We start from the raw sequence: 27,924 nt of genomic DNA, 5'->3' as shown, positions 1-27,924 counted from the left end.
CAATTTCAAAAGTATTTGGGTCTTTCTACTTTTTGCTTCCTAGTAATATTGATCATCTTGTTGGTGATTTTTTTACTCTATTAGTTTGGAATAACATACCCAAAACTGTACCAGAGCATAGAATTGCACTTATTTCTGCTATAGTGAGCCTAATGAACTGGTCGTGTTTGAAGGTGATGGGTGATTAAAGTTGATTCGGGAGATACTGGATATGAAATTATATCCCAGTCTCTGAATATTTGTATGCTTGTTCTCTTTCAATCCTTTTCACAAACCTCTATCAGGGACAATCATGCAACACTCGAGTCAACGAACAACAGACATAATCCTTTCTGGCTCTTTTGCTGTGCTCAGGACAAACAGGAAATGAAATGTGTCAATCACCGCCGGTCCAGCTATCCAGAATGGACAAAAGTCATCGCATTGTCTTGTTCCATATGGTATCATTCGATAAATGAGTCAGGTGCTCAGCGGTTGCCGAGGTCAGACAGAGCCACGGCACAAACATCTCTCATGCCTGCGCTGTTTTTTTGTATTTGAATATTACTCTTGTGTCATGTTTGAAATGTATTCAGATTTGGGCTCTAAGTGTGCAGATACCTCATGCATAAACAAAATGCATTCCTCTCAGGGAGTAAACTGTATATGGTGAACATGGATAATGCATTCATTACCTGTGTATCCATTTACAGCTAGATGTTTGTGCTACAATATGCATGTATGTCCTACTTTTGTGCTCTCCTTTTCATGACATAAAAGGGATGGACTTAATTGATGCTTATTATATTCAGTTTTTTGTTGAGACTGTGTAGTTTTGTTGATTCTTCCATGGTATTTGTGGATATAGTTTGTGGTGGTGTTACCAATGGATAGCAATATGTTCCTGTTATTTTTTCTGCCTACAATAATGTTGTTGATAATGTTGGGGTTTGTTTTGAAAAACGGAGGTTGCGGTTCAACAATGGGATTCTCGATAGAGTGCTGAACCCAAACTCCAATGAGCATATTGCAAAAAATGTGAAGAGGCAGCACATCACATTTCAAAGTACAGGAGGACAAAATACTCACATTTCACTTGTCTAACTGGCTCACATCAAAATAGAAATACGCTCATGTGTTTCAGCACAGAGCCTTCCTCAGTGTTTTAAAGTATTGATATTCAGTTTAGTAGTATGCACAAGGACAGAGTCAATACACGGCTTGGAGTTGGGCCCTGTGATTTAGGGGCCATTTCTTTTCCAGTGGTTCTAGATACAGGTCTGATTTTGATCCCATTGCGTACAACATGAAGCTTTACAAATACTGTTCATCATCTTAGTTTACGTGTTAGTACAAACACTTGCTAACTAGCACTAAACACAAAGAACAGCTGAGCTTGATGGGAATATCACAAGTTTTGCAGGAATTCACATGTAGTCATGAACCAAAGTACTGCCCAAAATTTCAGTGACAAGTCAGGAAATTAAAGATCCTATGAGTCATCCACTGGGGACCATTAATGTCTGACCAATGTGTCAGGGCAAACCAACCAGTAGTTGTTGAGATATTTCAGTAAAGAACTAAAAAGTCAACCTCATGGAGGATAACCAAAGTCAGCAGGATACATTGTCTGGGGACCATGAATGTCTGTATGTACCCCTAGCATGGCTAAAAATGCTTCACAAATGTCATCAACACATCTGACATGACATCTGATTTTAGGGGTAAATGCTATTGATTAATGCAGCTGTCCTCAGTTTTAGGAAAAAAGCAGCATAGCTAGGTTCATAGCAATAGCTGAAGATATAAGTTGCTATTCACTGTTGAATGAAATCCCTTGTATGCATGTCATCCAGCTCTTTGTAAGTGACATGCTTGTTAGTGACTCTGTGCTCATAGTAAAGAGAAAATCAATATTTCTTGGTTAGTCCAGTTGTTTAGGACATGATTTGTGTCCCGGAGATGTGACAACAAAGGATTTGATAAACAAATCAACAAGTCTTATAAATGGCTCATTGATACTTTAATTGCACCTAATGGGTGAACTGCTTGGTGGATTTGGTGGATTATTTTTAAAGGGATCATCTTCATCCCCCACTATTCCCTTAAAGTAAATAAATGTTTGATGTGGAGAATTTACCTCTGACAATTGATGAAAAAAATATAAGCACTTTGATCTGCACACAGTTATCCTGTTTGACTACTGGAGCATGGAGATGATCCCTGTAGGCTGTGGGATAAATTATTTTCTAAAAGTGAGGCAGTGTTAAAAAGAAACTGCCTGTAGGAAAGAAATGTAAGGATGTCACTGTGCAACCCAGTTAAACCAAATAAAATGAAATTAACAAAATGTAAAGGCGCCCAAGGTGATGACAAGAACAGGATGTCTAAAGATCATGACAGAAATAATCTAAAACACAATTATAGCAGACATTCATCGCTTCAGTCTATCCAACAGTTAGGGCACAAACTATAACTGTAACCTTAATGGAAAACCTGAGCAAAGTACTTGGATTCAACATTTTAGGCTGCAGCACCCATTTCATGTCTTTTTTTCTTTTGGATCAATATATCCATTGACCAACAAAAAGACCCTCAGACACAAGACTGCACTCACTCTTTCAGCCTGGTGATGAGCCACACAAATACTGATGTTTTTACCAAAAACACCAGTAACACCTCTTCCTAACTGGATGCAGGAAAAATCCAGGAAGTAAACAAAATGTTGAAGAAGAGTACACTTGCAAGATAATACAACACTTTCTAATGTCACAATGGAGGGACAACTACTGGTTGATTTCATTATGTACTATATTGCTGTCATTGTTCATTTTAGGCAAACCATACAGTTTGAAAACGAGGCACAGCTCCAACTAGAATTTTTTTTTTGATGCATTGGATGTGCTGAATGTGCATATTAAGGCAGTACAAGAGGAGATGCAATAATCCTCCAGGACTGTAACATGCTCATGCTTGTTTAACCCAAACAAAGCGTAATTCAACTGCATTTGGTTTGGATCGAGGTCGGAACACTTACCACAGACAAACAGCACCAGAGTTCATTTGTAACCAGACCAAGACCACCTCTTCAAGAAGGTCTCAGTCTGGTTGTTTTGGTGCGCACCTGAGTGCTGTGTTCACACCTGCCCAAATAAACCACACTTAGGGGGCAAATGAACTGGAGTTTGATCGAACCGAAGGCTAATAATCTGTAGGAAAACATGGAGGTAGAGGCTTGAAGCTTGATTTCTGTTTTACTTCTTTATTTTTTCCCCATCTTTGTCAGTTACTGAAGTGGCAAATTTTCAAAGTTGGGTAAATGGAAAAAGACAGAAGTGTGCCAATTAAGTCAGTAAAGAGGGAAGATTAATGGACACATGGATGTAAACAATGCAAAAAGAAAGAAAGGCACTAGGCACATTAGTGAGGCCTCAAGGAAACACACAATGGTGAGACAATAATTGTAAAGGCACCTTGCCGTGTTTATTGATTTATGTCTTGTAGGAAATGTTGGGCGTTCAGCCAGTCACAGTTGCCAAATGTGCATTTTCAGATATGTGATCAAATGTGACTTTCAACAATGCACAGGATGACATGTTTGCACTGTTATTCTGGCATGAATACTGAGTACTCATATCATTAAGCCTGTCATCTTCCATTAATTCGTTAAACCAAAACAGTCCATTTCCAAAAAAATCTTTTTACTCTGTTTACTGGAAACTTTGCTGCACCAAGCCTCAGTCATGCTGCATTATTCAGATGTCTGGTGGTTTGTTCTGTATTTGTTTAGTTGTTTGCCTCCATACTGTATTATTTTCTCCCTGTTGGTCTGTGTGTAGACTTGTGCTCGTACACTGAACTCTGTTTTCAAACATTCCACTCTAGTCATTCAATAAATCGAAGACTTTGCCGAGCCATTGCCAAAAAGCTCCCCCACTGAGTGGATCACTCTCTAAACCAGTCAAATACTGGTAAAGAAAAGATGCAACAACAACTAGAGTAGTATAAGGAGTACTTTCAACTCACATTGAATATCTGATATGACATTTTAATTTAGTTTACTACATAGATATTTATTCGGAAATATTGGCATGTTCAAATTCGTGATTAGGTGGAATTTTCAGTCTTCATGTATCTTTATTTGAAATCAGATTTTTATACATCCATATTGTATGCAAATCTGTTTGATTTCATTTAAACCATATTTCAGTCAGCTGTATCCTTCATTCTTCCTTACTGCTTCGAGGGAATTCAAGTATCTCGGGATCTTGTTCACGAGTGCGGGTAGAATGGAGCGTGGGATGGATCGGCGGTTTGGTGCAGCTTCTGCAGTGATGTGGGTGCTGCGCCAGACCGTCGTGGTGAAGAGGGAGCTAACCCAGAAGGCAAGGCTTTTGATTTACTGGTCCATCTACTTCCCAACCATCACCTATGGTCATGAGCTTTGGGTAGTGACTAAAAGAATGTGATTGCAAATAGAAACTGCTGAAATGATTCTCCTCCGTGGGGTGGCTGGGTTCAACCTTAGAGATAGGGTAAGGAGTTCAGTCATCCAGAGGGAGATCATAGTAGAGCCGCTGCTCCTTCGAGTCGAAAGGGGTCAGTTGAGGTGGTTCGGGCATCTGATCAGGATGCCTCCTGGGCGCCTCCTGCTGGAGGTGTTTTGAGCATGTCCCGCTGTTAGGAGGCCCTGGGAGGAGCCCAGAATACACTGTAGGGATTACATATCTCATCTGGCCTAGGAACAACTTTGGGTCCCCTAGGATGATCTGGAAAGCGTTGCTAGGGAGAGAGACGTCTGGGGTGCAAATAAAAATGGATGGTTTTATCCTTCATAGTTAAAATGACAAAATCAACTTGATATGCTGTTTTTTTTAATTAATAAAAGTAAAGTTGTTATTCACAATTACTTAAACTGAATGTAGCTTTTTGCTATACTTTTTGCAGTGTCTTCGAATTTAGTAATCTAGCTAACTAAAAGGTAAAGTTGCAGGATATTTCTAAAAACTAGACTCAAACAAAAATAATCCCTCACAATCATAACTTATGACCCACGAGAAGTGTGTGTTTATGTATCTGCAAAGACTCTGTCCTCTGCCTCTATTTACTCATTTTTATTTTCTTTGCTGTGTTTGGAACATTCCTGGGCACAGCATGAGGGTGTGGGCAAGACTTAATACAAAGATAGTGACCAGGTGCCAGACCGTAACAGCACACATCCAAGAGGAAGCTATGAAAACTGTCGACAAAGCGCTGAAAAAATCAACAGGCAAACTGACATCTTCTGCGCTATACCTTTTACTACTTAAATGACGTTTTTCTTTTTCAACCAAAATCAAGTCATTTGCTCTCATTCCTTTTAGAGTACTCATGTTGACAGCTCAAATTTAGCATAACCAACTACAGAGAAGAGTAATCTGGCTTTAATTTTGTGTTTGCACTTTATTTTGTTGTCCAAATTTGTCCTACTCAAAACAAACTATTTTGAATTCTGTCCTGTCAACTCTCTGAAGTTAAGATCCTGCGTAAAAAGCAACCTGTCATCCACTCATCATTGTGATAGTGTCACAGTGTGTTGAATGCTTTGCTTGTCAGTCCACTTCAGTTAATTTCTTAACAGAATGTGTTAGTTCTTGGTGTCACCAATAATTTCTTGACACTTGGGGTGATCTTAAGAGACCCAAACAGTGAAGTGGAGGCAATCTGCTACCATCTTGGCTTTTCCACCCTCTCCATCAAGTGTTTGTTTGTGGGTGACAGGAGGTGAAAAGAGGGACTGAGTGTCAAGTGAGCAAGTGCTGCAGTGAGGGACTCGGGCAGAGTCAAGGGCTTTTTATGTTCTGGCAGATCTGACACTGGCTGACTCAACTGTAGGAGCCTGCCAACGCCTTTTGATTCCTATTCTTTATTCTTGCCTTTTGCACATCTTTATTTTACTCCTCTTCTTGTTTTTTCCCCGTCTAGTTTCATTGTCTGTCTTTTGTTTAATCTTCTTACTCCTTTCCTTGAACTACATTCCTTTTTTCCCCTCATTCCTTGAATTTATCTTGTGTATACTTTTCCCACTGTCCACTGTTTCTGTCTCTTATTGTTCCTCTTTCTTTCCCCCATTTTTATGTCAGTCATGCTGGATGTTTCTTGTTGCCAGCTGCTCTGTCTCTCCCCTCCTATGCCCAAAGTTACAGATGTCTTACACACACAAAAGGCTCCTCTCCTGGGCTTGACGCCAGTCAGGTTAGCCCCTCTTTTTTTTTGCAGGACCCCTGGAGGTTTCAGATTCACAAGTGACAGAATCCCTTTTCTAGAAAAAGCCTCCAGGTTACCATGGCAACCTCAACTATGGGACATCGGCCCTTAACTCCGGGGTTAAACTACTGTTTAGGGTTGCTAATGGAAAGTAGGAACTGTTTCCAAAATGTTTAGATGTGTAAATAAATGTGGACTGTCTTCAGTTGACTACAGATACATTTTAAAGCCACCTCTCCTCTCAAAAGTGTTTTGCTTTTTGTTGGATGTTTGATCTTTGCTGTGCAGAGTGATGTATGTGCAGAGTTTGACACTAGATGAACTCTGCTGAAGGGGGGAAAGTTTCTCTGTGCTCACCTTAAATCTGAGGTGAGGAATTTATCTACAAACATGATTGTGTGACATTGCAACTGCCATCAGTGCTCCATTATGCAGTTTACACAAGTGGTGTGGAAACTTGAAACCTCTAGCACATAAACATATACTGAGAAAGGAGCCATCATATGTCCACTAGTTAAACTGATTGAATTTTCTGGGCAATTTAACATTTTGTGGACAAAACATCAGACATAATCAGACATTTAGACTGGGTTGCACCAACAAAGATTAGCTCTAATCAGAGTTCAGATTTAAAATGAGTAAATGTGGATTTAAAATTAGGCAGAGCTTTGTTGCACCTTAAAAAATATTCTTGGTTTAGTAAAGCCAAGTTTATTTATTTAAACAGATTTTAAAGTGAGATTAATAGGGACAAGCGTCATATCAAAATTAAAATGATAAGTAAATAAATAAATACTTAAAAATAATCATAATCAGCTTGCTATCTGCACTTAGTAAGTATAAAAGTGAGGTCGAGGGGGGGTAGTAGTCCATAACAATAAAAGTTGCATTGTCATTAGCCAGCTTAAAAGTTGCTAGCTCAACTGTTCTCATGATGGGTCGGCAGAGAGAAAAACTCAAATTGATGGAAAAATATTGCCAAATCATAGAAGATAAAAAAAAAAACAGACAACAGCACAATGAAAAAGAAAGGAAGAGACTGCTTGGCAGAAACTGTCTGGCAGATTGACCGGAGTGAAAGAAAAAAGAGACATTACTCATCTTAAAGCTTGCTCGAAAGACCTGAAGACAAAGCTAAAAGGATGAAGCAAGTGTGAGACGTGAGAAAAACTCATCATCATAAAAGTCAAGTGGATTGAGTCTGTCTCTCAGCTTTCTTCGAGGAATTTGATTATTTTGCTAAATCCGTCTCAACAAGGCAGCCATTGTAAAAGTTAAACCTCCTCCACAGTTTAAATTGGAGTTTAAAGGTTTGGTGCAACAGAATTAACTTTAATTTAGGTTGAGATTAAAAACTAAACTTAGATTCAAAGAGAAATTTAAATTTAATCTTTGTTGATTTTAAGACGTTTTAGTGCAACAGAATTTAAACTTAAACCATAATTTAATCAGGTTTAAAAGTTAATTCTTGGTGCAATCCAGCCTTAATGTGTTAAAACAGGTCAGAAGTCTTTTTTAATTTTGTGTGTGTGTATGGTCTCCTTTGTGAGGACATTTTGGACTGTCTTTAAATAATTTTGGGTAACTAATTACAATTGGAGGGGTAAGGGTTGGCTCTTGATTGACCTCTTGAACCCTGCTAGACCCATAAGGATCAACAACAAGGATTTTTTTTTTCCTGAAATTAAATGTCAGAATACTTTGTTACAGCTCTCCTTAATGCCACATTTTATTTTGTTGGTAACATGACATGATTTTCAGTACCTTCTAAAACTGTTACAAAAGACTTCTTAAAAAAAAAAAAAAAAGAGTTTTAGGATATGACATACCTATGGGTTAGGTTTGGTGAGGTTCAGGTACAAACATGTCTTGGTTATGGTTAAAAATCATAGTTTGGCTTACAATTACTACTTGATTAAGATTAGTAGATCGTCATGGTTAAAAGAAACAAAGGAAATGAACACCAGTCTAATAACATCGAGCTTCCTCCTCGGCTCCCAATGGACCAGTCATTATTGCTTCGCCCACTACAGAACTTCATCACTAACGTAAACATATGTTGTTTTTGGGCATTTCCAAAATGACTGATGCTGTCTAATACAACTTCATGTTTAACTGTCAAGCTTTGTGTGGTCCTTTATGCTTTCATTGTAACTTCTTGTCAAAAGAACAAAATGATTTGCCAGACATCTTCCATTTCAGACAGCAGTAAATGCATAATAGATGCTGTCTTAGACTGATGTTTTGTTCAGGATAAGTTTGATAGAGTTTCAGTGAAGTGTTGCACCAAGCAAAAATGCAAAAAATAAAACATGGGCATATGTGACACTGTAACGTAGTGTTAAAAATGTGCTTTTTCTTACTTTGAAGCCATTAAGTGGACATTTCAAGGTATGTTAGTGAATGTAATGGGATTATTCCAATTTTTTGTGAGGTTAACAGAAGGGTACTTACTCACTTACATTCATGGACTCACGTAGGGGCTATTTCGACTGGGTTGGCAGAGTTTAGAAAATAACATTTCACAGTCTGGCGTAGGATAATTTCTCTCCTATGGTGATGGAGGTATGTGTGATGGAGGAGTATGGGGGTAAGAGGAAGGATAGAAACACCAAATAGAAGAGGGAGGTAGTAGTTGGAAGGGGTACAGTGGGGTTTGAGTGTGAGAAGTTTGAGAGATGAAAAGGAAAGGCAGAAAATGAGAAGGAAAGATGTGTACATTAAATGAGCGACGCAAACAGAGGGAAATGTAGAAAGAGAGAGAGAGAGAGAGAGAGAGAGAGAGAGAGGGAGATCTGCATTGTGGCCCAAAGCTGAATGCTGCCTTTATGAGCAATAGTTAAAAGGACACTGAGGCGTGAGTCCCTGTAACCATAGCAACTTCCCAGGAGCCCTGTGACGGACGGATAATAGAGTGAGAGAGGAGTTCCTTTTCTCTTCTTCACCCCTCCCTCCCTCCCTCCTTCCCTCCCTCTCACTTGTTCTCACTTCCACTCGTCTCTTGGGCAGTTTGTTGGATCCTCACATCTTACGGGATTTTCCTTGACTCGGCCGGCCGTTTTCTTTTTTGCCTTTTATGTGCGCTCTGAAGTTTGAATCCCAGCCCAGCGAAGGCTGCTCCAGACAACTGTTGCCATAATTGCTTGTTGTTATCTTTCTGAGTCACTTTTATGGACTCTCAGAACTATTTGAGGACTTTATTTTTGTGCATCCAGAGGGCTGTTTTGTGTTGGCACAGAGAGAAATGTGCTCCAAAGGCACTGTCTCAGCCCGTGATTCCTTTGTCTACATTTCAGAGGCTGTGCTGTCAAACCATGGTGCTGCCCCCGAGACCAATCGCCCTGAGAATATGCAATGCTTAACAGTAAGTATAATCAAACATTTTTAACTTTGTGTGTGTGCCTGTTCATGTGAAGCCTGAACATCTTACACTCTTTGCTTTTTCTCCTAATGTGGGTGCATGTGTGTAACAAAAATATATTTTGGAAGTTTAATGGAGTGTGTAGATGTGTATACATATGTTGGTGTATTGTTTGTTGGAAGTTTTGATGATTATTTCTCTACACAGGTGCGGATGTATTTACTTTGAGTGTCGGTCGTTTGCGTGTGCCCCTGTGTGTCTTTTATTGAATGTGTTTGCATGTGCGTGCACATTGAATGGATCAGCCTGTGAAGTAGTTGACCCGTGACATTGCACCATGTCCAACAATCTCATCATGCATAAACATGCCTTCAGTAGGATATTTACTGCATGGATTCCATGTTACACGTTGTCAGCAGCCATAGCAACTAATTGAATCATGCGTTTGAGCTCTGAGCAGTGAATGGGGCAAGATGTCATTTCTAGAAAGACGATATTTGTCAAAAAAGCTCACTTGCATGCAAGTCGCATGTGGAGCAGAATGATGGTTTGTCATGAGAAAGGGGAAAAGACAACTGTGTAGTCGGATGTGAAGCCGGTTTTTCTTATCTGCTTATGGACATCACAAATCCTTCCTGTGGACGCCTCCTGTCATTCTTTACATCTTATGGCTTCTCAGTTTTGTCTTAATGTTTAAAGTTTGACGTCTCTTTAAAGTCCATTTTCTCAATTTCCATGTTGTTGACTGTATGGTAGCCCCGAATTCATTAAAAGTGAATGAGGAAAACCACTTAAACTGTTAACAAAGACACAGGGGCATGACTGATGATACTTTTAACCATTTTACAGTTGGGGCTTGGAAACAGTGAATAATTATGTCACTGTTTACTTGACAATAACCGGAACAGAAACTTATTTATATGTAAAACACTCAGTGGTCAACTATAGTACAGTATGGCTCGGGATCAATAATGGACCTGCAAATGGAAAACATATTTTTTTTTCTTTTGTGGGTGTACCCAGTTTTTCTCCTATTTGGAGTGCTCAATCTGGAGTATTGAAGACCTCCTTGAAACATGGGTTTGCCAGCAGCATCTTTGCACCAGCCAGTGTTGACTTTCAGTGGGAGGGTGTATCATGTAAGAGGTTCACGCTATCCAGTCAGATCAGTTGGGAATTTTTTTTGCATAAATCCTGTCCAATAATTTATTTTAACAGCCAAGCTGCAGCTTATTATACACGCACCTGGCTTATTGAGTAAGCATTTGCTAACTTAGGCTAACTCAGGCTAGTTAGATAGTTAGAGTAGCTAACAGCTTTGAACAGCTTGATGTTATGCAGCTGAGATGTTCCTATCTCAGCTATTGTTACACCTTTTGTTCCTTAGCTTTTAAGCCATAGTTTACAGAGCATGATGCTAGCAATCACGTCACTGTCTGACTGAGTGTAAAAATACAATGGATGCAGCCTTCATGATGTCATCCATTGGATTGTCACACCTGTCTTAAGCCTGAGTTTGGCTTTTGGTTGTCGCCATCTTGTTGTTGTTTTTTTTGGAACCTGAAGGGACCATATTTAGATGAGAGGGTGAAGCTGTCGAAGAGCGAGGGGTTGATCTGACTCATAGGCTACATCCACACTAATATGTTTTTGCTTTGAAAGGCATAACTAATGTTACGTTTGTGTCTGGCATCCACACTTCTCTGGGGTTGTGTTTTAGGCCAGACTTTTGGAAACAATGACGCAGTGGGTCTTATCAGTCATGACGTGCTAAGCCCTAACATTATAGCTAAACCTATATACCTGTTGTGATTTTGTCCTTCCCTACTCCTTTGTTATTGCCATGGTTTCCTCTGCGACGCATAATGCTCTGATAATATGTTGCCGTATTTGCTTTGTATGACTCTCAATCTGTTTTCCGCTGCCTTGACCGCTTTATGGTTTTGTGTTACTTTCTGTAACAGTTCTGACAGCAAAAAAATCTTTTATTTTTCTTTTATTTAATTTTACTGTTTGCCATCACCACAGTATTTTCTGTAACTAAGCAGCCACCTGCAGAGATGACAATCTGCTTCCTGTTAGCATCGACACATGCATGCCCAGTGCAAGTGAAAGGTGATGTGTTATGCGTTTTCAGGTGTGTTGTGATGGAGCAAGATTATTTCTGAAATGGTGCTGAAACCCTCAGGGGTGCGAAGACCGTTTTCGATTTAAAGTGTTGTTTTGAAATTAAAAGGTATCAATGTGGATGTGGCCATAGATTATAGTGACGCCTCACAGACAGCATGTAACTCAAAGTGGCCACACCTTTAATTATGCATAACTTTTAGCCTTAATAGAATTTAAATTGGTGAGTTTTATAATAATAATAATTTATATTTATCATGTCTGAACTGCTGGTACATTGTGGAGTTGAGTCGAGTGTGCTAGTTGTGCTTTGGCCACTTAAATGATAATGATGATTAAAATTAAGATTTCCTGTAATTATTATATGCAGACCCGAAAAAAATCAGTATTTAAATACTGGTGCAAAGTGGCACTACCACCATGTTAATGTCAGACAGAGAAACAAACATATAGATATTCATATATTACTGCTGGCAGAGGAGTGCCTCTGTCTTTATTCCCTGAGTCATTTGACCCATCTTCACAGGTCACACCAGAGATAGGATTCCCTTGTTGGCTTTGACTGCTGCATCTTTTTGCATGCTTTTGTTCACACTACAGCTGTGGGGGAAGATTTATTCCTCCACGGTTTACTAATCCAACTGGAGCCTGAGTTGGCAAATTTCCAGAGTGACTTTCATGGGAAATTGACTCCGGCTCCTGTTCCCACACGATGCCAGCATAGATAATACTTTAGCAAATTCACTTTTACAGGTTATGATGTGACAGTGGCTATATTTAGATAGGGCCAGGCCTTATTGAAAATCAGAGGGGAGAAGTCAGCTGGCACATATAAGGCATATTGTATCTTCCCTTCATGTGTATGTCTGTGATGCATCAATAGTCTGTAATGCCAGGTAGATGTAAGAGATGGTACTTTAGAGGAGGTGCTGCAGCGTACAGAGCAGGCTAGATGTAAAAAGAACGCTGTACATAAGCACTTGAAAGAAAGGGTATTAAACAGCTTTCAATTCAACACACTCTTGGCTGGTTTTCCTTCAGCATATTGTCAGAAGACAGCACGGCACTTAAGCATAAGCAGTGGCCTAATAAAACATAGTGACAGACCATGAGCACAGAGAAAGTGGAAACCACAACCACACAGGGCCTGGCCGTCTACTATAAGTGAAGTGTCTGCTCCAGAAACGCTCGCCTCAAGCAAGAAAGAATTCGCGTTCACACTCAGAAGAATGTAAGACTTTTTTTTTCTTTTAAACCAAGACCATGATCTTTGCCTAGCTGTAACCAAGTGCTGCCAGTGTCTAAACATAACCATAAAAATGTTTAACAATGCTGCAGTTGCTATTATGAGAAGATCAACATTCTGTGGCTTCCCATGTTAAATGACCAACTCTTCTCATTTTGTAAGTATGTAACATGTAGAAAACATTATCTGACCGACACAAAATACAGTTGCTGTTTCAAATTTGTTGTATATAAACATAATTTCAGAGTTGCTCATGCAGTGGAGGTTTTATCAGTGTTACATGATTAAGAACTGCTTCTCAAAAACAAAATTATTGATGGCATTATAACCTACTTTAGAATTGCCAACCAATCTAATTCATATTTATATAACTGTAATTTTTTTTATATCACCAAACTTGACATCTTTGGTGAAAATAATTTATATTGTAGATATATAAATATGAAATCTTGTGATTTGGGGTTACAGTTTCATTTAAAAATAATCATTATTCAACAGGTCAGTGTGTCCTGTCGGCCATTTCTTATATCTAATTTGCATTATCCTTGAGTGATTTGGTGCCATGTAAAATATTGAACTGTGCATATAATGAGACAAACTAGTGTTTAAGTACTTATAGGAAGAATGAACACGTAAGAGTGTCTATTCTTGATTAAAGGAGCTATATGTAAGAAATCTAAAGCAAATAGTCGTAAAATCATCCTAATATGTCACAAAGACTAAGGAATAATGTTCATTTAACATACTGATCTCACCGACAACAATAGTACAGCCAGAATATTCACATTTAAAAAACATTTTTACAGTCGGCAAATCATGTTTATGTTTTGAATTTGTGTTTTGGCCTGTTGCGCCACCCACCGCCATCTACCAGTCACGCAGTCAGTAGAGTCTCAGCATCAGTTACAGTTATGACTGAGCTACAGCAGCACGGCAAGCAGCATTAGCAGTGTCCCGGTACATAGCATTAGCAGCCGGCTCCTCCTCAGCTGTATCCCGGCAGCAGCATTAGCAGTTCATAGCATTAGCAGCTGGCTCCTCCTCCGCTGTATCCTGGCAGCAGCGTTAGCAGCAGAGAAGCCGGACTTGCTCGAACGGTCTGCTGGAAAACCGAAGATCAAGGACGCGGCGATGCGGCCATGCCACAGCAGCCGCCCGTGGGCAAACAAATCTGTCTCCAGCGTGCCGCTGTCCAGCAACCTCAAATCTGTAGGGGAGGGGGGGCAGACACGACTCGCGGCAGTATTTTGAATTTGAGTGCAGTAACCGTTTTGGCCACATTCTTTCATACAGCACCTTTAAAAGCTGTCTTCACAGTCTACTTTTATCTCTTTGGAAGTTGCCATGTGAAATTACTTTTCTGTATTTCTGCGACTTTTGTTTCGTCTCGTCTCTCCCCTTTGTGTGTTTCTTACTTACTCGAGTCACAATGCTCATTGGCATGCACAGATTTGATTGGCTGAAAAGCATCATGTGAGATGATTTAACACATGCAACCGGTCTGCATTTCCTGGTCCGTTAAAGCAGTGCTACAAATTCAGTGCCAGTTGAAATAGAAACACTCAAACTCGTCAAACTTTACTAGGTCTCAATAACTTGTCAGATATAGGCCTGGGTTTGTAAAGGACAGCATCTGGGTATGGATGATAACAAGAGGGATGTATTTTGGTTATTTTGCCTACAAGGTGGCTGGCGTGCTCCCTAAAATCACCTACTGAGTTTGTCAGGGAGACATATCCGTGTTGCTTTTGAAACACTCCAGGATTTGGACTCTGTGGAAAGCGGTGGTCATATGGAGTTACTGTAGCTAATAAGCTCAGCTAGACAGGATTAGACAGAGCAGCTCATTTTACTATCACCTTTCACGCACTCTTCTTTTCTATACACATAAAGCAGGTCATACACACACAGAATTAGGGATTAATTATCTGTCTCTCTAAGTAGTGCCACTGTATTTGACACTGCCTTTTTAATTGCTTTGTGCACCTGATACTTTGTACTTTGCACAGTTTATCATGAGCAAAATGTTTCTGTCCAATTGCAGTGTTGCTATCAGAACAACAATCCTGCATCCAGTATGTCAAGACTTAGAGCAGCTTTTAATGTGGCGTGGAAGGTGAAGAGGGCAGTAATGATGTGGCGCAGCATTGAGATGGAAAAGTTTTACATCCGTATTTGTGAATGCTCCTTTCCTCCCTCCCTCCTTCCTCCCCCCCTCTCCCTCCCCTCTCGTTCTTGTTCTCTCTCTTCCTCTTTATCTCCGGGTGAATCAGAGTAACAGATGATTGCGTGGTTTGTGTGGGACAGTCTCAGGGGAGAGTTAAGGGAGGGGGTGAAAGCACATTCACAGACTAAATTAGGGGAGAATGGAAAACCTTTTAGACTTTCTCTTCTTTTCTGTACCGGTTTTCTGTTGCCTTGTCCTCGCTCCCTTCCAGACCGCTGTGTATTTCCTCCTTCAATGTTGTGGCCTCCTCCTCCTCCTCCTCCTTCTCCTCCTACTCCTCTCTTTTCCCCCTTCTGTCACCCCATGGCCATCACCCCCACTACACAAAGAGCTCTGTGGTATCATTAGCTGCCCACTCTTTACCTACTCAAATATTTTCTGTTTGATGATGACCTTACACATGAATCATTTCAGTGATTTACAAGAAGCTCCATGAAGGTTTTGGACACTTCAGATGGTGGTGAAGATAATACTTGATATTCACAAAGGAATGTCCCTCAGAAAACCACAAGGCTATTTCAAGAACATTTTCCTATCCACTGACTACACTCCACAACCTTCCCTAGCATTTTCACTTGCATTATTGTTCTTATGTATTTAGATAATTGCCACATGTTTGGGAAAAATTATGCTTTGAAGAATGTCACACCAATCAGCTTCTGTTATTTTGCGTCTTCTGATTCACTGTGAGCTGAACGTCTTTTCAATTTAATCCTAAAATAAGTGGTGTCCTTGTGGCTTGCTTTTTAAGTAATTTAGGCAGGGACTGTTGGCATTTGGAATAAATACCAGTGATAGTGAAATGAGTGAAATTCTACGTAGTGCAATGACACACTGTGGCTTTTAATCAGCGTGATATTTAGAGAAACTTTCACTTACTCTCAAAAAAGAAAAAAATATAATTGCAATTCCTTTTTGATAGAACTAAAGGACTTCCTTGCGTGTTATCTTAATTTACAGGCATTTACAGTATACAGTATGCTCGCTTTACCTTTCAAAGTTAATGTAAACAGAGATATGTTGGCTTGTGAGAAAGTATCACAAAATATTTGATCTCCAAAATGTGAGCATGAGAATATGATGTTACAACATTGATCACCCAAACCAGAGATTAAAGACTTGCGGCACAACAAGAATCTGTCCCCGCAGATGCCATGTCAGCATTTACCAATTATGTTTACAGTCTGAAAAAAAACCTATCTGCTCTTGTCATTGGCAGTGAGCAGAGAGTTCATGAATATTAACAATAGTTGCGCCCCAGACGTGTCCCCCTGCATCACTTTGCCTGTCAGATAGCATTAGCTCCAAAATTGTCTCTGTGAAAATGGGTCTGACACTTCTGTCTGATGGGAAAGATGGGAAGGAAGGGAGAGGTGAGCTGAAAAGAGGACACAGAGGTTAGATTTTCTGGCCGGCATCTCAGAATAAATGAAGAATAGTTCATTTTATTGCCAGAATGTGTCCCTTTGTGAGTATTTTAGGCCCTGGGACCTGTCTGCTCCTAACCCTCATCTGTTCTCTGCTAGATACAGGATGTATGAGTGCTTATCCTTGCCCCTTGCTGCTCTGCAACATCTTTTAATTTGAAGAGGTTACGGCCCAAACCACATACATTAGATGGGATGGGCATAGTTGGACAGTGTTTATCACATTGTACTGACTGCTGTGGCTCAGGTGGGAGAGTGAGTCGAGCATTAATCTTAGTGTGATTTGATCCCTGCCACCCCCTGTTCACAATTTGTGTCCTTGAGCAAGACCCTCAACCCCAAATTACTCCAGATGAGCAGGCAGGCACCCTGCATCACAGGTCCACTGCCACTGATTTGTTAGTTCAACCTTTGTTGTGCTCAGGCTGAAACTTGCTTGCTTTATAGATGGCAGTGTTGGTCTGGTGTTGGTTGATCTGCCACCAGATACTGACCACAGACTGTATAAAAGTAATGGTCATTACCACCGTGATGTCACTCATTGGCTTGTGGAATCTCGCCCTGAGGCATCAAGTGCATATTTTAGCTGTTGCCATCTTCTCTGGAGCCAGAATGGAATGTACTTGGATGAGAAGTTGGAGTTTGGGAGAAGCGAGGGGTGTATGTGACTCAGACTGTGGTGACACCTGACAGACAGCTTGTCACTCAAGCGGCCCCACTCTTAACTTTACGGTCTGAGACAGTCCAAAAAATTTGTTCAAATAAACAACTCACTCCTAAATCATAAAACTAGAGCACTAAAACTCAATTGTGTGATGTCAGGGGGTATAAAGTCTGAAGCTGCTCTAATGACATTGAATGGTGAAAGATGTTCTAGATGACATTGAGACCATCCAGGGGTATTTTTCCGAGTATATGAGTACATTTTCTGTTTTAGAACCGAGAATAGAATAAAGCTCATTTGGGTATATAAAAAAAAAAGAAAACAACTATTCAGTGGGTCCACATAATCAGGCTCCCATTAATTGTCAATAGAGCAGCTCCAGACTTTAGCCCCTTTGACATCACAATGTTAAGACTTGCTTCTCTGGATTCTGCCTTTGAGAGAGTAGCTCATGTTCACACGAAGGTTTATTGAGATTGAGATTAGATTGACTTGCTCTCAGAGCCAGCCTCAAGTGTCCATTTGATGAACTGCAGTTATTTGCCTATCTGTGGAGTCTTATTTTTTTAGCCACAGCAACTTGGTCCAGAATGAAATATCTCTTTAACTAGATGAGATGAGACAAAGACAACACTGAGGACAGCTGCTGTGACTTGACCTCCTCAACTTATTATAAATTTCTTTGCCAGCTATACTTCTCTGTTATTGTTGTGCATATGACATTAAAGAGAGTGGCACATTGGTGCAGTGGTTAGTAGGGATGCATGATATTGGATTTTTTGCAGATTTTTGATACACCGATATGTAACATTTGTCTGATAACCTATACCGATATCAATATAACTACTTTTTTCCTTACCTAATTTTAGTCATCATCTTACTGTCTTCTGTAGTGAAATCAACATCGTACTATGCATGCATGCTCTTATCGTGATGGCCCACCAGCAGATGGAGACAATACAATAGACATACAATATTTTTCAGTGTATGTGATATTCATTCATTGTGCAAATTAAGAAAAAGTATGTTGGCCAGTTCTTACAGTTTATTTTAAAGCAGATATTGGCCGATATTGATGACTTACCAATATTATCGGCATGTTGGCTGATTAAGATATTTCATTTTAAAGCCAATATTGGTTGATACTGTTGACGTGCCAATTTTATTGTGCATCACTAGTGGTTCCAGGTTCAACCAGAACTGGGACCCTTCTGTGCAGAGTTTTCTCCGGGATCCTTTGATTGTCTGCAGCCCTGAATAGGATAAGCAGTTCTGGATGATGAATGACATCAAAGAACTTAAAACTTGAAGCAAATATTAGATGGCGTTCCATCAATTTGACCTTATGATGCCCTGATTTTTCCTCAAGCACCGCCATGAGTTTGAAATTTGTGGTTCATAATGAAATGCCCACAGAATTATTAGATGGCTTGCCATTAAATTTGACGCTGACATTCATGTCACCCTCAGGAGGACTTGTAATTACACTGATGATGTCCTGACTTTTATTTATCGCCCTCACACAGTAATATTTTGTATTTGTGCAAAGCCAGAATACCTGCAAAATGACCCATCAGTCGCAGCTGTATTTTGTGTTCTGTGCTAATTAGCAAATGTTAGCATACTAACATGTTAAACTTAAATGGTGAACATTGTAAATATATCTGCTAATGTTAAGCAGATGTTAGAGTTGTCTGTAGATTCTTAGATTTGACAATTTGTGTGTGCATTAGTCTTCCACTGCTTTACTGTGATGTGCACTAATCTGTACATTTAAAATTTGACTTTTACATTTATGAAGTGCTAAACCTTATTTGAATTTGTGGAGGCCTAGCCTAAGTACTCAAAGGCTGAAGCCGTGGGGCTGCTCTGTTAGGTTTGTAGTCATCTCACTGTCTCATATTTTGCACAGTGTCACTTTCAAAATGTTGTGTCTGTAGTTACGAATCCATATGTTGAGCTTCCACAGTTTGGACTTTAATATCAACTTCAGCTGTGACCCTGAACTTGGCCTTATTGACCCATCATGCGTGTTCACTGGCTTGGAAGACGCCGCCTTCTTTCATAGCTGTTTATTCAGGTCAGAAAGAGAGAGAGAGAGACAGAGGGAGATCCCACACTACTAAACACCAGATTGGCCTCGTCTGGCTCCTAGACAAGCTTTTCAAACTCTTCTTTCACTCCTCTCCCTAAGACATGCTTTCTTCTCTCCCTTTCTTCTCTCCCTCTAATCCGTCCTTCTGCCTATTTAGAGGTGAACAGCGCAGCATGAAAGAGAGAGAAAGTGTTTTTTGTGTGCTTGACGGGTAACCCTCGCCCTTTTGAAAAGGCAAACAGGGAAAAGCTGCCATTACTACTGGCATGAAGGGATCTTAAGACAACGGCCTTTTCTGCCACTTTATTAGCATTGTAGAGACTAGTGCAGCATCGCTCCTCTTTCACCCCTCTCTTTCTCCGTCACTTCTCTGTCCATGTTTCATTCCATGAGCCAGACATCCAAACGCTAAAAAGGAAAAGAGGCAAGCCGGGAATTAATGGGGTTGCTAGGGGTTAGACTGGCCACTGTTTTAGCCGTAATTGAACAGGCTTTTATTTTTTTATTTTTTTTATTTTTTTGAGCTGCTGCCGAGGTGTTTGTTGTTTTTTTTTTGCAGATTACCACCCTTTTCCCAGGCATACGAATATTGAAAACAAAAATAACAGTTATGTTTGGATAACTGGAAGAGGAGGGGAGATTGTCAGCGGTCACAGACCTGTGAATTTCCGTACCATACTGTTGGGGGTGAGGGGGGAGCAGCTGAAAGGAAAAGCAGAGGAAATATGGAAGTTGGAAACATAACAAACAAGCATGTCTGGGTAGAGATTGGGGAGTGTGGGAGCTAAGGTGGAAAGCTTCTGATGAGGTGTGAAGTGTGATTGAGGTGTGTGTGTGTGAGGGAGAGAGAGAGAGTGAGTATGTGCCCAAACAAAGCTGCCATCGTTCTCTTTTGTTAGGAAATGTGGTCATTAAAAGTTGTGAGACCTAAAAGTCATAAGCAATCAGAAACATTTCCGTTTTCAATGTAAATATGGTCTGGAGTCGAGGTCTACTGTTATAAGTTTGCAGATTATGCCTATTAAAATCCTGCCTTTTCCCCTTGTCTCACTCGTGCCACCGACATTAGTCACTTCAGTATATATTTGCAAAAGACTGAGAGCTGTAGCACCTCTCACGGCTTCATAGTGTGGACTCAGGAAGCAAACTGGCCTTATCGGGGGCAGACACACAAAGCCGTCTTGGCTGTGGGGTGGCGAGGTATGCATAAGTGTATGTGTGCATGAGCATGTGTGTGTATGCGTGTGGAAGGGGGGTGGCGGTGGGAGGCACTTCCTCCTATTCTTCTGCTGCTGAAGAGTTCCCATGAGCGCCCCTGCCAGGAGCTACAGTGTGGCCTGAGCAGGCCGAGCCAGCGCCAGTCTCGCCTACATGACGCCGCCACACACACTTTCACACAGCTGATCTCAGGGGCTACTGCAACTGCTGCTGTTCACGCCACAGAGCAAGGAGCTGGACGGTGTGTTACGGGATAGAACAAATGCAAGGAGAGAAGAGGGCGAAGGAAAGTTGAAGGAACGAAGAGGGGGAGATTGACCTGAGGTTTTAAAAGAGCAAAGAGGAAGAGGTGAAGTTGTGGATGAAATGACAGGTACAGACTCATGAAAATGTGCATTCATGACTGGAGTCGTTACTAAGGAGTCTTGGATGGATAACAGTGCAGCTGGAGGTCAGTGGCAGATCGACGCCAATTTTGCAGAAAGGACTATTACCGAGAAAATTGAATCTAGACTCATTTGGGGGAAGGGGCCAGTTTGGCTGAATAAAGTCTCCAAGGACACATTTTTGTTACACTAGCAAGGTCAAACCTGATATTATTATCAAGAGCCACAGCTCAACTGTCACCTGGAAATCGGACATTTTGAACACTGCAAAACTAAAGCCACCCCAGCCACTCTTTGGGCAGCTGTCACTGTTGAGATGATTCACAACACACTCAAGTCCACCCAGCCATCGGAGCACAGCCCCAGGAGCACACACTCAGCCGCACAGAGGAAGCTGTGGAGATACTCGGGCTGCAGAGGCGCTGGCCAGGTTGAAAGTCACCGTCGCAGTGTGTGTGTGCTGGCTGCAGACTTGAACACTGGAGAAAGAGGAGGGGGAGGAAGAGGAGGAGGAGGAGAAGGCGGAGGTGTGATGCACACTATCCACGGGCTGTGCCACCTGTGCATTGGATGTAGGCTGCCTCAGGTGTGTGTGTGTGTTCCATAGAGTAGGGGGAGGAGAGGAAGGGTGCATCAGGTGTGAGTGAGAGATTTGGAGAATGAAAACAGAGTCTGATAGTTACAGTCTCTAATAGTGCTTTCATAACTAATTTGCAAAAGCTACATTTTATAATTTATAAAGCCGCAACAATAGCTGTCAAACTGTCTAAAACAAAAACGGCATGCAAAACATTTATGTGGTGATATCTTTGTTTGCACACTATCAAATCCTGCCATTACCGCGCAGAAGAAAATGCACTTTCAACTGCTTCTCCAAAACATCCGGAGAGGAAAAACTGACTGTAAGGGATGTGTGCTGTAGAGAGGGCAGAACGTGCTTTCTGTCTGCTACATTATTTATTGTTCACATAGTTAGGGAAGGATTGCAGGAGTGGAGGAGAGGAGAAAAACATTTGCCATGATATGAAGCGATGCCGCTCTCCTTATATAAGCCACTTTATGCACATCTGAATTGTATGTTAGAACACATAGAAATTTAAATGTGATGAAACAAAATATGATTTCATTTCAATGTTTGAATATTTTGAAGGGAGTAAAACAATGAAGACTAAGCTGATATGACGTATACGTATATCATTTGTGTGGTTGGTAGATTTTGTTTAGCAGAGCTGTCAGCAGTCAATGTTACCTCTGCTGCACAGCTGGAAAGCAGACGCTACATGCCCTGTAATCATCAGATCATCAGACTGGCAGGATTTCTGCTCGTAGCTTCATGCAGTCATGTCTGAAAGGATGGTGGAGCAATGAGGCATGCATGTAAAAAGGGAGAAGCTCTGTCTCACATGCATGAACACATACTGCACACACATGGGCTACAGGGTTTATTGCCTTTAGGCACATCTAAATTCATTACAAGTGAGTTAAAATGGTTCGTTTTAGTCTTGTCAGTTCTACCACAGTCCCTTTGATTGAATTATTAATTCATCAATAAGGCCCTACTCATACAAATTAAATATTTAATGCATGCAGGGAACTTTTCCTCGTTTATCTTCATTCATTTTCAGTAATACATCTTGTGAATGATGCACTGAAGAAAAAAAACTTCACTTTAAAGAACATTCATGCTGACTTCTTGTAGTATTCCCAGGCTAGTCTTCTCTTTTCTCCTCCAGTTTGAAAATAATCCCTCGGCTTTCATTTAGAAGTGGAAAAGGGGCATGGGACTGCCTCTCCCAGCCAGACCATAGAGGAGTCCAAGTGGTTGGACTCAGCTATGCTTACAAATTTAATTAATGCTGTAAAGGCTCTGGAGTTTGGATGAAACAGTTCAAATTAGGCAGCTCTGCGAGTTTGCCTAAAAAGGACACAATGTCTGAGACAGCGTTTGATAAAAAGACACAGACATAGATGGATAGACGGATGGATGAGGCGTGACAGATCGATGTCTCTGTCATTTCTGTTAATTTTGAGTCACCATCTTTGCTTTTCAGTATTTTCCCTCACATTAATTTTCCAGCCCATCTTTCAAACTGTTCAACTGTTTGTTGTTTGTCTTCCTTAATTCCAGTGAAATGTCTTTTTCATACCATCTGCGCTTCTATTTGTCTTTGTCATCTGCTCCGTCTCAAGTCCCACTGCCCTCTTATACCATTATTTAATCCGTCTTTTATCTACTTCATCCCTGTTTATCATCTTTTCATCTCTCTTCACCTACAGTCAGTCTCTCAGTTTCTGTGTATCTCCTTCATTGCTTTCTGTTTCTGTCACACAGCCAGGCTCGAGGATTAGTTTACATCCGTTCGTCTTCATAGGAAAATATACACACAGTGCAGGGCAACAATCTCAGCTTATCAAAGAGGGTACAGGCGTACAAAAACAGACAGCAATCCTGATTTCTTTTATACAGCAGGTAACAAAATCTGCTGTCTTTCTCTGTATCATGGCAATTATTTTTTCAGCAGTGTCAGTTAAGACATCGACTGAAACAGAGAGAAACTGGAGGGACTGAAGGGCAGGCAAATATGGTAAAGGAATTGTGGCCCCAAACAGTGACACAGGGCACATAAAATCACTGGACTATAAGAAACCGCAATCGTACCCGACATTTTAGGGTCATCACAGGCTTCAGGCCCCTGAATAATCACCATATTTCTGCAAGTCGCTGCATCTTGGGTCAACTGTAATTTAGCCGCATGTACATGTTTTCACCAGCTAGAAAAAGAGAGAGAAATAAAAAGAGGAATCTGGGGGTCGTTGGGGGCGGTGTCTGTGTGTTTTGGGCCCCTGGTTGTCAGCAGATGAGATGGAAAGTGCGATGTTTTGGACGGAACTTTGTTGACTTTGGCTCAGACATTCGGGCACAGGTACCGAATGTTTGATGACGCAGGGTCAAAGAGAAAGAGAGACAATGGGAAAGAGTCATCAGCATTGTCTCTGTGTGTCTGTCTGTCTGTGTGTGTGAATCTGGTGTATTTGAGCAAATGTGTCTGCGCGTTGTATTTTTAAATAATGTATCGTAACTCTGAGATTGTATTTATGCAGTATTGATGTGACATAAAACTGGATTTAAAATCTACCCCTGATGCTTGCATATTATCCAACAATTCGGGGTGCACTAGTTACAACATTTGGACTTGGCTTTACGATCCTTACTGCCCTTTGTGGAGCTGTTTACTTTTATTAAGAATATTAAGAAAATAGTCTAAGAAGGAAAAATAAACTCATAAAGAGCTGAATTTTTTTAGCAACTTCATAATAGACCACATTTTTCTTAATGTTTAATAATAAACAATTACTTGCTGTATCTAATTATGCTGCTTCGGCTTTGGAAAACAAATTCTTAAGCTCACTGGGACTAACATAAAAAAAAGTTTTAACAGTCTACATTTACTCTTCTCAGTTATTTGTACTAAATATGAAAAACTATTAAAACAAAGACACCCAGAAATTTGCATGAATACTAAAAGATAGTAGAGTCCCTTTCCCCAGAGTGTTTTAAACCAGGTTATAATCCACAGTGAATACAAAGAAAAGAGTAATTTTGTAAATGCAGCACAGGTTTAAACAGCAGAGAAATGTAAAGTCCATGACATGCTGCATTGGTGATGAGGATGTAGGGGAAAGAAAAGTAGTCAAACACACTAAAAGTCTATATAGTTGTGAAATGTTTGTTTTTCTGTGACAGAGACATTCTGTTTTTCACAGCATTTTTTTGTGTTTATATTTCTCTTTATTTTGGCGCACCAGCTGTACACATGACAGAGTATAGGTCTGAATAAATAGACAGTGTGCGCTCAGTAGATACCCCAACTGCTAGACAAAGAACGTCTTTCCTCCATCTCTTGGAATTGTTTTTCCCACTAACACAGCTAATTGGGTTCACCGGGAAACTGCTGTCAAGACAGTTTTAATACGAAGTAGAAGCAGAATACAAATCTACTTAATCGCCCTGTAGGAAGGAAGTTGATTATTTTGCCAGCATGCTACTTTTGGTTCCTCAGGTAGTTGGGGGGAGGGAGAGACAGAGGGGTCCCATCTTCCTATCACAAAGTGACTGTGTGTGTTTGCGTGTGTGTCCTACAGGTGACCATCCTTCGAGGAAAGGATGGATATGGCTTCACCATCTGCTCGGATTCCCCTGTGAGGGTGCAGGCTGTTGATCCAGGCAAGTTTTGCATGAACATGTCTGTGTGAATGAAACTCAACTTTTCAGAGAGATGCTGTTGTTTAAATTTTAAGGTCCTAGATATTCTGCATTGTCTTTGGGCCCAAGACACTTAAAGACAGAACAATCTTTATTTAATTTTTACAAAGCATTTCTCATTGCAACTCCCTAAATTATACATTTGTAAATTTAAAAGCAGCCATAAACAAAGTTACTTTACCAGAGTAGATTTGATTGTAATGCTGTCTGGCTGTAAGGGATGTTTTCCATTTTCACTTGCAGGGCTGCCAACACTATATTTTTAGTTTTAATATTTATGACATTAATGTAGCTTGAGGCCGCACGCTGTGATACGATATATAAAGTATATGGTGTCAAAGCAGGTAAGCAGCTCCTAAGTCAGAACCTATTGATTTTTTTCCTGTATTCCAATTTAAGGACACTGGACTTTGTAAACAATATGGTAATGGATTGTACTACCGTAAAGGTTGCTTTAGTTGTACATCAGCATGAAAGTTTCACCTGGCACCTGTGGCTAATTCATGTTTTTTAATTTCACTGGTTGTAGCTTGGAAAATTACCATTAGCATCGGCTCAGTCAGCAGGGTGTTGAACTTAATAGGGGAGCCTGTCCGTCAAATGGACGACTTGGAGTCAAGCCCCCGTGTTGGCAGACGTCCACCCCGCTGCTGCGTCTTTGAACAAAATGCTGAATCTTGAGCTGAGCACATTGTTACCGTCCCTGCGGAGAGATGAAAGGGAATACCGACTGAATTTGCCTCAGAAAACAACAGAGCATCTCAATATCAGATTATTATTTTATTGTTTCATCTGTATGGTAATTTGCCATTCTGCACCTCCAATAGTGAAGGAGGAAGCTTGAAACATAAAGGAGCTGTAGCCCTGGATTGCTTTCATCTCAACTAAGAGTGTGTAATCATGTGAACTTTTGCTATCTCTTCACTCTGGCAGGGGGTCCAGCGGATCAGGCAGGTCTGCAGCAGTTGGACACTCTCCTGCAGCTAAATGGTCAGCCAGTGGAGCAGTGGAAATGTGTGGACTTAGCCCATGCTATCAGGTAATGAGTTCGACACACCAGAGGATTATGGGCTGATTTACACCAAAATGTTGGAGAAGCATTTTCACAGGCTTATTCAGGACCTAGGATCAGTGATTTGTAATGATAACCTGATGGGCTGATTGGAGTTAATATGGGTATTGTGGTTGAGTGACAGGCCAAGCTGAGCCATTAGATATGTGTGACTGCCTGAACAAAACCTGTGGTGTATGTAAAGAGCATTCATTTAAATTTTGCATGTAGATGCCTGTAGCCATAGAATCCGTTATACAGTGAGATGAGGTGGAAATTAAATTACATTACATTCATTTAGCCGATGCTTTTAGGGCAAAGCGACCCACAATGAGTTACTGTGCAATCTGATGTCAGTGATTTATCAGGAGTCAACAATCTTAGATATATACTTAAGTGTTTCATACCCATTTCTTTCCTCACTGAGTTTTCCCATAAGTACTTTTATGATTCAGTTTATAGTAAATAATATAACAGATTTACATAGACTTTGCTCTGTACTTTTACTTTTGTTACATTCTTATATCATAGACCTATAACTATAATACAGTCGTATGCAAATATTCAACAAAGATTTGAATTATACTTGAAATGATTTACAGAAGAAATTACAGATACATGTACACTCTTAGAACCAAGAGCTCAAAATGGTTTCATCCTGAAGAGCTTAGGTTTTACCCAGAGCTATTTGCCTCTGAAGAACCTTGTCTTGAAGAAAACATTATTCAAGTGTTCTTTGTAAGACTATTTTAGTAAGGGGATTCCAGATACCATTTGAAACATGGGTAAATATCTGAGTATTAGAGGGTAAGGATCACTCATGCTTTCAATAATCCTTGACTCGTTCTTCAAAAATTGTTCTTTAAATGAAGAACGCATTGCCAATTTTAACTTCAATTAAAGAACCCTTTTTGAAGAACGAGTCAAGGATTATTGAAAGCATGAGCATTAAAAGATCCTCACCCTCCAATACTCAAATGTTTACCCATGTTTCAAATGGTATCTATTATCCCATTACTAAATCCATTTTACTTGTCTATTTACTTGTGTTCTGCCATAGTCCATAGCTTAAGCATCATTTCATGCCCAACAATACCACATGGCTTTCCTTTTGGTAACCTAGTAACTAGCAATTTGTATTTGGTCCTAATGTAATTTAAGCCCTACTGCACCATTGAAATCGTAAAGGCTGTAGTAGTAATGATTTCAGGAAGTCTCCGCCCCCTAAAAACGTGATTGCGAATAATAATTGTTGTGAGATGAGCTGGATCATATCAACCATTTAGGAGCCTCATGAAGCCCAAGGCTGCTGGACAAGTTCAGTTGGCCCCAAGATAACCTGATAAACTAGAACTAGCTAAACTAACTAACTACATAAATAAATCAAGTTAACAATTTGTATGCATCTTTTTAAGCGGCTGGCCTTATTAAGTAAATCCTGTGACTATTTTATAATCTGACAAACCCAATTATTTTACTACAACCAACATGATTTGCTTTGACCTAAACAAACTCAAAGTTGAACCAACTTAATTTATCTAAAAGTTGTGGTGATATTTATTGGTCAAATTATTTTACTTAACTAATTTATTTTAAGTCCATCCTACTCAGAAATGTCAAAAATGTTGACCGA

At 40.3% G+C, this 27,924-nt stretch overlaps 1 protein-coding gene across 1 annotated transcript in view; it reads left to right on the top strand.

The window, feature by feature from the left end:
• Nucleotides 1-27,924, top strand: part of rgs3a (regulator of G protein signaling 3a) — a 194,823-nt gene that overhangs the window by 45,976 nt on the left and 120,923 nt on the right. The window contains exons 10-12 of the mRNA XM_049604582.1: nucleotides 9,522-9,589; nucleotides 25,120-25,201; nucleotides 26,174-26,279. Of these exons, the coding sequence (XP_049460539.1) occupies nucleotides 9,522-9,589; nucleotides 25,120-25,201; nucleotides 26,174-26,279 (256 nt within the window). The remainder of the gene's footprint in view (nucleotides 1-9,521; nucleotides 9,590-25,119; nucleotides 25,202-26,173; nucleotides 26,280-27,924) is intronic.

This window comes from Epinephelus fuscoguttatus, linkage group LG18 (assembly GCF_011397635.1).
Source record: "Epinephelus fuscoguttatus linkage group LG18, E.fuscoguttatus.final_Chr_v1".
NCBI classification, from domain to species: Eukaryota; Metazoa; Chordata; class Actinopteri; order Perciformes; family Serranidae; genus Epinephelus; species Epinephelus fuscoguttatus.
This window is presented reverse-complemented; position numbering and strand designations above follow the sequence as displayed.